Raw genomic sequence first — 10689 nt, forward strand, 5'->3', positions numbered from 1 at the left:
CATGTTATTTACCTGTTGTCGTTTACTCCTTTTTCTCCTGTGTTTAATTGCTCACCCTATTTAGTTGGTTGCTTCCAATCTCATTCGTGGAGTTCTGATCGTTTTGTTCCCTCTCTAGAACATCTTTCAGTTAGCTCCAAGATTCTGAGTTGGTGGTAGAGGTAGTAGAAACGAGGCCTTTCAAATAAGAATCTTGTGTTCTTTCTTGCCACAGGTGAGAGGGTGACCAGGTGGGTGGGCTCATGCATGCAGGGATGTGGGTGTATTGCTTGTCTGTCCCAGTATGACTACATCTCTTGGGGATTTGTCACCTCAACCAAAATAATACTCTGTGGAAGACCTGATGGCAACTCCAGGCAGGATCACTGCACAGAGCACCCCAGGTTCTAGGGCCTGCTTTAGGCTCCTCTACAAAGCTTGTGAACTTAGCTTTGGGGCAGGTGATAACTGAACATGGGCTGTGGTGAGCTGAGAGCCACTGGACCTGCAGAAGAACCAAAGCTGCAACCAGTGCCTTCCCATGGCAGGCAGAGAAGGCTTTTGGAAGGAGTTAGTGTCCTGTTTTCCCCATCATTCAGAACATCAAGGATTCTTGTCTTCTTTTCCTCTTTTCCAGAGGAAAGGCAAGGAACTTGGGGGTGGGGGAAGTCAAAGTTGTAGTTTATAGTGAGCATCTGTATATACAAGGCCATTTTACAGTGAAAAAATTTCAAAAGTATTTAAAAATATTACCGTAAAAAACCTTAAGGGCCTGAGTTCAATCCCCAGTTCCACCAAAAATAAATAAATAAAAATCCTTAAGGGCCTGAGTTCAATTCCTGGTTCTGCCAAAAATAAATAAATAAATAAATAAATAAATAAATAAATAAATAAAATAAAATAAAAAAATCTCCCATAATCCATCCTGTCAATAATTTGATGTTATCTTTCCTACATTTTAAATTTGTTCATTCTATATAATATTTTTTTAAAAAACAAACTAGTCTGAGGATATAGCTCAGTGGTAGAGCACTTGCCTAGTATGTGTGAGGCCCTGGGTTGAACCACCAGCACTATAAATAATAACACAAACTTTTTACTGTTGTATTGTTTATTTATTTATTTATTTATTTTTGCGGAACCGGGGATTGAACTCAGACCCTTGCACTTGCCAGGGAAGTGCTTATTCCACTGAGCCATCTCCCCGGCCCCCTTACTGTTGTATTGTACTTTTAGAATTACTAGAACATTTTTCATTATTGCCTTTCTAAAACTTACGGTGGGAGAAGAGACAAAAATCTTGGACCCGGGGAATCTTCCTGTCTCAGCCTCCCCAGCTCTGGGATACCAGGCTTGTGCCATGACATCTGGTTTTGGTGGCCCGCACAACACACCCAGGGTTCCAGGGCTGGCACAGCATGTGGTACAAGGAGAAGAAACCCGGGTCCCTGCGCTTGCCAGGCAGACATTTAGACCACCAACCTGTCTCCCAAGACCAACTTTTGAGTATTTTGTTGATTGTGTGTGTGTGTTTTTTTTAAATTTCAAAGAGTCCTGTGAGAATGTCATTTGTTAAACAATTTTTGAGTTTATGTATTAGGCATTGCCCTTAGAATTACCAATACTTTGGACAGAGTAGCTCATATGACAGACATATTTCCTGCTTTCTGAAGTAGAGGTTTAACATAGTTTACACAAGCATATACATACACACACAGTTACAACTGTGATAACTGCAACAAACAAAGCATAGTGGGCTGGCATTCCTGTTGGGTATGGAATGATAGCTAGGCTTCTGTGGTCCAGAACCCTCTCCGTCTGACCTCTCCCTGACCGGTCTAGAGGCAGTGTGCTGAATTCCTCTCTATTAAACAGGTTAAGTCCACTACCAGTTTAATGCCTTTACTCTTTTTTTCAGTTGAAACATTTTTTTTCCTCTTTCCTATCTTTTAGGTCTTACCTCAGTGTCACCTCTTTATAGGTGACACCTCCTTACACCTCTTTTCTGAGGCTTCACTCTAAATCGAACCCAGTTTCTCTACCATAGCACGCTGGTTCATTATTAAACACATTGCACACTCCTTTTATGTTTTGTTCTACCTCTTTTCTTTTGAGTCAGGGTCTCGCTATATAGCTGAGGCTGGCCTGGATCTCACACTGGTCCTCCTGCCTCAACTTCCTGAGTGCTGGCGCTATAGTCTACTTTTTCTTTTGTCTCCCCACAACTGGAGTGCAGGCTGTGTCAAGTCCAGGGATCATGTCTGTTTTCTTTTCCCAGCACCTAGAACAGCTCCTGGCTCATGCAGGCGTGGTAAATACTTCCCCCGTGGAAAAATGAGATGGCAAAGCTTGAGTTCAGTCTTACTGAACCCTAAACTTGAGCCTTTTCTCATACACTCTGCTCCCATATCAGTTACTTACAGAGTCAGATACAGCTTCCCAAGTCCTCTGGGACACCACTGGGCCAGTTCTTCCTCTCCCTGAACCTCAGTGCACAGGTCTGTTCTCAGATGTTACTGATGCTCAGCCTGGAGAACTTGCCAGTAGAACAGAAGCAGATACTTCTTTGTCCAGCAGGTGGCACCACTGGTTCGTTCAATTTTTCCAGCCCTCTGGGCCAAGCAGTCTGGATTTCGTCCTTACTTATCAGTGTCTTCCACACATCACCATCGCCCACCACCACCAAGAACCAGAGTAGTCTTTCTTTTTGCTCACAGAATTTTTATTTCTTAAGTTTTTATTTCTACTTTTTAAAGAAATGTTTTGTTTCAGAAGAGATCTAGATTTTCAGAAAAGTCATGATTATAGCACACATAGCTCATATAGGTCGCCCACAATAAGTTTCTCTTGTATGTTTTTTTTTTGTTTGTTTTTATTTTTTTTTTAAATTTTATTTATTTATGTGTGTGTGTGTGTGTGGCCAGCTCAGTCCACCAGGGCGGGCTGGCTGGCATGTGGTGCTGGGGGATTGAACCGCGGACCCTGGGCTTTGCTAAGCTTGTTCTAAGTAGGTGCTTTAGACCACTGAGCCATCTCACCAGCCCCTCTCTTGTATGTTTACATGGTATCTTTATCACAGTTAATGAGCCAATATTGATACATTATTAACAAAAGCCCAGACTTTATTTAGGTTTCCTTGTGAAGTCACACCCTCTCTCTATTCCAGTATACCATGCTGTATACTTTCCCAGTGTTGTTTCCTGAGGCTCCTCTGGCTGTGATGACTTCAAGGACTTTTCTTGTTTTTGATGACTGGGATTGCTTTCAGGTGGGATTCCATTGTGTTTTGAGCTCATGGATTTTTAAATTTCAAAACTGAAAGTTCCAAGTCCTCGTCCTGAGAGGAACTTAGGAATACTTTTTATAATAGAAATTGGTGACTGTACTTAAATCCTTGGCAAGATGGTCATCTTGGCAAAGTACTTTCTGTGGACGTTATGTGCTGGCCCTGTGCTCACAGTAGAACAGAGCTATGACAGAATTTTAGGGACTGAAAATTCTGTTCTTTCGTCCAAAATAGAAAATAGATATACAAGAAAGGCAGAGGACAAGGCTCTGCCCCTCTGTCCCACCCAAGGACCTATCCAAGGAGGGAAAAGTGATAGGTCCCTGGAACCCATGGCCAACCCACACACTATCTGTATTGCATCTCTGGGCTCTTTCCTCCTAAAGAGAAGGCCCTGGTCCCAGTGCTGGAGGCCTTGAAGTGAAAAGAGTGCTGAGAGAGCCTCCTGGAACCCAGCCTCTTGTGTCCCTTGGGAAAGACAGGCTTAGCACTGCCTTCTTCTCATTAAAAAAGCCTCCTCTCTGCCTCCAAACTGCCATTGCTTTCTAGTTCAGTTTAATGACTCAATTTTTCCCTGTACTTCTATGCTTAGAAAGAGACCCCCATCTAGTCCTGACTGTCTCTGGGAAATAAGTATCACTGACTCCACCTGCAAAAAACCTGAGATTTAGGACCCATTCAGCTAATAATTGGCGGAGGCTAGATTTGGCCAGTTGCATCCTAATTTCATTTGTCCCTCACCAACCACAACCTGTGGCTATTGGAAGAAAATAGCATTTTGGAAAATGTTTTCCTTTTGACCCACTGAATCTTGCTCCTCTCTCTCTCACAGACCTGGAGGGTCCAGAAGAATGAGTTCTTTATTCTGTGCATAGGGGAGAGACCTCCGCTTCAACCCAAGCTTGCCTGTGAGGGAATCTGGGAGGGATGTTTTGAGATGGTGGCTCAGTAGTTTCTCGAGCAGAGCAAGACCCTAAGGCTAGAATCCAGATGATGTGGAGGTGAAGCCCACCTATTCCTCTCACCAACTGGGGGACGAATCACCTTTTGCTTGTGTCATCAGTTTCTCCATCAGTAACATGAAGCTTTGTTGTGGTGGAAGAGGGATATCAAAGTGTTTGTCAGATGAAAGCCCTATGCAAGGATCTTAGAGGTAGTAATTATTTCTAATGTGGAGATCTAGGGCCTTGCAAGAGTGTCACTTTCCTGCAGAACCAGGTGAAGAACTCACACGTCCAGAAGCTGCAAACCCATGTCCAGGCCAAGACCAGCTGAATCTTTCTTGTCTGTTTCCTCCCACACTGTGGACATGGTAAGCCTGAAGGAGGGAAGAGGATCCCATATCCTCTAGGATTGGACACCCTGAAGGCAAGATACAGCGTCTGCCTCCAACAAACACTCTGGCTTCCAGCAGTGCCATGGCCACACTCTGCTCTGGTGAAATGAGCGCATGCAGGAGTGAAAAATGCCAGGCTGTGAGCTAGTCCAAACTCTGCCTCCAGACCCCAGACTCCCCCATCCTTCCCTTTTCACCAGAATGCACAACACTAAGGGTACCAAAAAGGCAAACTCGACTTTATTATAAAGTTGGCTACAAAGTCACCGCAGCACCACGAGGTGGCCACCTGGGCAGGCCCAGGTGGTCTGGCAGCCGGGTGAGTCCCGCACCAGGTACACGCACTCGTGCAAGCACACGTGTGACGGCAGGTCTGCCTTCCTCCATCGGAAAGGAATGTAGTGTCTCTTCACGCCCCCCACCCCAGGTGCAGGGCGCAAAAGTCACAGGAAGGGCCGCCAGGGCGGCAGAGTCCATCGGAATTGAAATCCCGTTACTGGTGTGTAGAGAATTCTACGAGGATGTCAAGAGCCCCATAGGGCACAGGCTGGCCCAGATGAGCCCTGCCTTTCCCCCAACAAGGCCCAGCAGTGGCTTGGCTCCTAGGAGTAGAGAACTGGCCCAGGCCCATGGGGCAGCGCGGCGGGGAAGTGAGACTCCCCCATTTTCCGCTCGAAATCCCATTCAAGGAAACTCACTACGAGTGAATACAGATTGAAATGGAAACTGGGATCCCTTGAAGTCCCTTGATTTTAAAAAGAAGCTCCCCTCCCTTGCCCTCCCACCTCCCCCCCAAAATCCTTCAGGGCCTGGGGAATTAGATATATCCCCCTTTGGCCCCCAGAATCCCCCCACAGTCCCCGGGGGGGTGGAGAGCGGCTCCACGTCTTGATGACAATATGCCATACTTGACGACGTTAAGTCACAGACTTATTCAAAACGTTGGTTCCCCTCCACTTCCATCTGTAGAAAAAGAGAGGGAGACAGAGTCAGTTATGCCTATTAGAGAAGAATGTGAGACAGTGTTGACATATAATATGGGCTTCAAATATGTTGGCCCCATGACTGACTGATCCTAGGTGCTTAGCAGTATGGATGGATAGAGTACAATATGGATATGGGATAATATGGATGCTAGATGGATGGCATCCATATGGGGCAATATGAGGCTGTGGCCATAGGTTTGGAAAGGATGGGGATGTGAACAGGAAGAAGCTGTGATAGAATTAGGGGCTGATCCCTATCCTCTTTCTTTCCCCAACTCATACTTGCACTATATTCCCTGAGAGAGGGAAAGAATGTAAAGATAGACTTCTAATCAATTTTGAACAAATTTTGTGTGACTTAAGGAAAATTTCTTTAACTCTGGGACCTTGATTGTCTCTATGTATACAATGGAGTGGTGGCTAATTTAGGTACTCAGAGTTACAATGCATAGAACATTTACCCAACGGTTCTCTCACACTGTAGCCTACAACACCAGCCCCTGTCTGGTAGATCTACTGAACCAATAAGATTTTTATTTTTTCTTATCCTCAGTGCTATCCTAAGTAGAAGGTGATGTTGTCTACTTAACAAAACTGAATTGTGGGGAAGGGAAGGAGAGGAGCATGAGCTCTTGGACATTTGGGCTGGGCTTACCTTCATGGAAGCTGTCTTGAACTTGGCTCTGGAGTTGATGCAACTCATCAGTAAACCCATCATAGGGGAATGTTGAGACACTTGTCTCAAAGGCGGTTTCGTAGGTGGCCAGGTCCTCCAGAAAGCTGTGGTCTTCTGGGGACAGGTTGTTGCAAGGAGATGGGGCCCCTCTTGGGCCCTCTGCCTCAGGATCTCCTGAGCCCCATTCCCCATTGGGGTCTGGGGTAGAGAGATCCATGAAGATGTCTTCCACAGGCATTTCTTCCAGGAATATGTTATCAGGGTCAGCCAGGAAGTCCAGCTCCTGGCATTTCCAGGGTTTTAGGTCCAGGCTGAGCACAGGGGGGCCAGCCCCTGACAAGGACAGATTTGAATCCAGGGGCTCTAGCCCTCCAAGTGGTTCCAGTCCTCCAGTACCAGCCTCAGCTGAGAAGGGCCTGTCCATGCCCTGAGCTAATTGGCTAATCTGTTGGATGAGACGGTCTATCTCATTTTGCTCCTTCTCAGAGTAGTGGAAGAAACTCTGCTTGACTGGAGAGGCCTCAGGTGTGAGCAGACCTTCCGGTACCAGGGGGACATCCACAGAGAGGGGGCCCCGGAGCTGAGCAAGGGCCAGAAGTGTGCAATCCCCATTACCAGGGCTGCTAGGACTTGGGGGCAACTTCTCATAGAGAAAACTGCATCCCTCCTGTGCAAAGTAAGTCTTGGTGGAATTGGGACTCAGTTGTTCTGGAAAAGTTTGGCTGGGGCTGTTCAAGTGTGCTTGAAATGCTGTTGTGGGAGGAGTCAGCTGCTCATGGGTAGGGCTTCCCAGAGGCTCTGGGAAGGTAGTAGTGCTCGGAAGCAGTTGGTCTGAGAAGGTGGAGGTACAAGGAGTCATTTGGTCTTCATAGTTTCTGGTTGAGAGTTCAGTCAACTGGCCTTGCAATGGGCTGGTTAGTGGATCTGGGAAAGTTGCACTGCTGGGTGTCAACTGGTCAGAGAAAGTTGTGGTGCTTGGAGTCAGCTGCTCTTGGAAAGAGCTCGATGGCGTGGGCAAGTGGGTTTGGAAGGGCTCATGGAGGCTGAAAAGGAAGGCACAGCCTCCTGGCTTGTGAGGAGTGTAGGGAGGGGTACACACAAGATCCTTGCTTAGTTCAGCTTGGAGAGAAGGCTCAGGCCCAGAAGGGAATGGCAGGTAGCTGAAGTCCAGTTTTTGGAGGGGTCGAGGAAGCTCTTCTGATGTTGACACAACACCCAGTTGAGGAGCACTGGGGAAACTGGTGCTTCTGAGAGCCCCAAGGGGTGGGGTAAAAAGTGGACTAGAGCACTGTTCTTGGGAGATGATATTCTCAGGGAATGAGGGTAGCACATTTGGATTCCCCAAGACATAAGCTGCCTGGGTGTCTTCAGAATTCAGCTGCTGGCGGAGGCTCCAGGCTTCCATGTCACTGGAGAGGAGAAAATAGGCAGCCGGTAAGGGTTTGCTGTCCATTCCCAGAGCAGTTTTCTGATTTATGTCTCCTCCGTGCTGACCTTGGCTGCCCCCCAGGCCCGTGCCTTGCAGCTCACCTGATTGGGTAGTTATTGGTAGTAATAGGGCCCTCTGGACCTTCTGAGTATAACAAGCAGTAAATCCATGCCCAGCCTCCGTGCTTCGACTGCAGTCTCACTACCATCTCTGCCTGAATATCTCCACTCTCAGCCACTGGGGAGAAAGAAGAAATGCACAGTTAGCATGTCCATCAGGCAACACTGCCTAAATTCCCACCTTGCTCCCCTCTCTACTCAACTGAGGCAACCAGGATCTTTTCTCACTACCCTACCACACTTCTCAGTCCCCACCTTGACCTCACCACTCAGAGTTCCCCAGCTCTGGTTCTCATCTTGTCTGTATTCCTCACCCTATGTTCTAATGTTTACCCCATGGTATCCAAAACTGGCAGTCTCTTTTATCCCTCCAACATCAGTCTTGACTACAACCCACCCTTGTTCTGGTCTCTCATCCCCTTTCTAGCTCCCTATTTGGCCCCCAGCCTCTCTGGACACTCACACAGGCGGTAGTGTTGAGCAGAAGCATGTGCCAGGTCCTCAGGGTGCAGCAGTCCATACCATGATTTACAGAGAAGTTCACTGCGCTCAAAGCCCAGGTAGATTAGGACACTGGGAAAGTGGAAAGGGCGAGGTCAACTTGCTGTTTTCCTTGCTTGAAACCCATGCTCTCACTCCCTCCCTTTTCCCCTCTAAACCCCATCTTTCCTGTGCCTGACTTCAGAATCTGGGGTCCCTTCATCTCTGTCCTGATTTCCTCCTGGCATTTGAAAACTCTGAACTTACCTCTCAGAGATGTCCAGTAGGGCCAGGTCTTTAGCATGGCGGCTCTGGAACATGGCCAGGAAGAGTGAAGCAGGGCCAGGGCCAGGGCCAGGGCCAGGCCCAGGTCGGGGTCTTGGCTCCAGAGGGGCACAGAAAGCTGTGAACACAGGGTTTCCTGCCCAATAGGCTCCAGGTGGGTGAGCATGGAATCGGCCTCGAATAAGCACCAGTTTGTTTCCTGCACTCTGGCGCCGGAGAGACTTGGAGGTGTTGAAACGGCAACGGAAGAGGCGATCTAGGTAGATAAAGAGAAAAAATACTAAGTAGGTGGATGGATGACAGAGATGGTCAATGGGAGTGGTCAGAGCAGCAAGAGGGAGATTGGCTTGGCGAGTGAGAGGAGAGTTCTTACCAGTGTCCAGAGCAGAAGGCAGAGTGAGCTGCTGGCGCACAGTGAGATGATCAGCTGGGTCAATAATGTCATAGATACTGTCACCCTGGGCAACCAGGTCCACCTGGAGGAAGAAATGACCATTAGTGAGGACAGCTAGAGCCAATCTTTGTCCCATAGCATCCCAAAGTATAGAACCCCTCGCTCTTTAGTAACTCAGTTTCTCAGGAGTGGAACTCACTGTATGTACCTCACTGATGCCCCAGCCTGAGTACTCACCATAGAGTGGCCAAGATGCTCGCTGACACTCTCAGACAGGTATAGCAATTTCCCTTCAGCTGTGAATACAAGCAGAAATCCAGGCAGTGCTGCTACAATGTCTTCAAGCTCCTGAGATGACAGCAGCCCCGTAGGACCTGCCAGAGGAGTGCCTGAGGAATGAGAAGATATGGTGAGTCAGGGTAAGATTGGGAGGCAAAGTTGAAAAGGGAAAGATATGATCTGAGTTTCAGAGAATCCAGAAATTTTCCATGAATCTGTCTCTGTAAACACCTGTTGACCCACTGCCCGCAGCTCAGGTCTGGGGGACCTGTTGCTGGAAGTCTGCAGTCGCCAAGCACTCAGTTCTAAGCAGCAGCAGCAGCAGCCTCAGCGGACCCGACTATCAGAACCACGGAGAGAGCTCCCAAGAGGACGCGCGTTCAGCACCGCGGACAGCACACCGCCGCCAAACCGTATGGCTAGCACCGCGGACAGCGCTTCAGAGAGGGCAGAAAAGCCCTTTCGGTATGGTGGACAGTGGTGTCCTTTCTCAGGATTTGGTGCCTCTCTGGAGTCCCTACAACTTCCCTTCCCGCACTCCCGGAGTGTATCTGAGCTGGTGGAGGATGACACTGTTCTATCTTGGCTCTTCTACCATAAACCTGGCACTTGGGACAACGTTTATTTTCTCTAACCCTCACCCAGAACTAAAGTGAAGTCTGCATGGAACTCACGAGGAAACGCAGGAAGTCCTGAGTCCCCTCAAGTCCCCTCTCCCCAACACGCTGCCCTAGACATGCAGCAGTCCCATCGATTCCCTAAGCTCCACTGTTCCCTGTACCGGTCAGCTCGGATCTCCAGCAGCCCCAGTTTGCTCACCTCCAGCGAAGAAGACACCCTTGCGAGTGTAGATGCAGGCAAGACTCATAATGTGCAGGTAGGACAGCCGGACCTTGTCGGCTTCGGCCAGCGGCAGCAGCTCCTTGAGGTTCCGGATCTCGGCGTTGATCTGGTCGCGGCGAGCCTTGGAGGCGCCCTTGGTGGAGCGGTACATGACTGCCGGCTGTGAGGCTCCAGCTCGGGCGCCCCGAGCACCTTCGTTCCTGCTCAAGGCTCCGGCGGCTTCCTCCTTGCTTCCCAGTATCTCGTTCAGGCTCTCGTTTGCTCTCTCTCCTCTCCTGGGCTCCGCTCGGCTGCGCTGCCCCCCTCGCCTGCCTCGTTCCGCCTTATATAGCTCCTGCAGGCGTGGGGGGCTCATTTTAGAGACGGGAGGGGGGCGAGAAAGCGGGAGGTTGGGCTAAGCAAGCTGCAGCGGGAGCCACTGACTGGGGAGGGGGGGCGCTCCTCCTCCCTCCCTGGCTTCCGACGTCAACCCGTGACGTTGAAAGAGAGCGGGAGGGGGAAGGGGGAGAAGGGAGGGGGCCTCGGCTAGCGGGAGCTAAGCCGAAAGCCAAGTGCTGCCTTAGAGAAGCCTTGAATGGGGGTGTAGGGACCCAGACT

The 10689-nt window shown here is 49.0% G+C and overlaps 2 protein-coding genes across 3 annotated transcripts in view; one reads left to right on the forward strand and one right to left on the reverse strand.

The window, feature by feature from the left end:
* Positions 1-4540, forward strand: part of Mrpl11 (mitochondrial ribosomal protein L11) — a 14296-nt gene extending 9756 nt beyond the window's left edge. Inside the window, exon 6 of the mRNA XM_012513786.2 lies at positions 4478-4540. Within this exon, the coding sequence (XP_012369240.1) occupies positions 4478-4540 (63 nt within the window). The remainder of the gene's footprint in view (positions 1-4477) is intronic.
* A 279-nt stretch (positions 4541-4819) lies between these two features.
* Positions 4820-10424, reverse strand: Npas4 (neuronal PAS domain protein 4). Of its 2 annotated transcripts, XM_004627195.1 has the most exons (8): positions 10069-10418; positions 9208-9359; positions 8950-9052; positions 8559-8832; positions 8275-8384; positions 7794-7929; positions 6243-7672; positions 4820-5564 (listed from the first exon to the last, which is right to left on the reverse strand). In XM_004627195.1, exons 1-8 carry the CDS (start codon positions 10241-10243, stop codon positions 5536-5538), a joined length of 2409 nt encoding a protein of 802 aa, XP_004627252.1. In that variant the 5' UTR covers positions 10244-10418; the 3' UTR covers positions 4820-5535. The 2 variants fall into 2 exon arrangements, with proteins under 2 accessions (XP_004627252.1, XP_023566489.1); XM_023710721.1 differs by lacking the exon at positions 8275-8384 and having other exon boundaries at positions 4821-5564; positions 10069-10424.
* Positions 10425-10689: the final 265 nt, after the last annotated feature.

The sequence above is a fragment of the Octodon degus genome, unplaced genomic scaffold, assembly GCF_000260255.1.
Source record: "Octodon degus isolate 3935 unplaced genomic scaffold, OctDeg1.0 scaffold00018, whole genome shotgun sequence".
Taxonomy (NCBI): Eukaryota; Metazoa; Chordata; class Mammalia; order Rodentia; family Octodontidae; genus Octodon; species Octodon degus.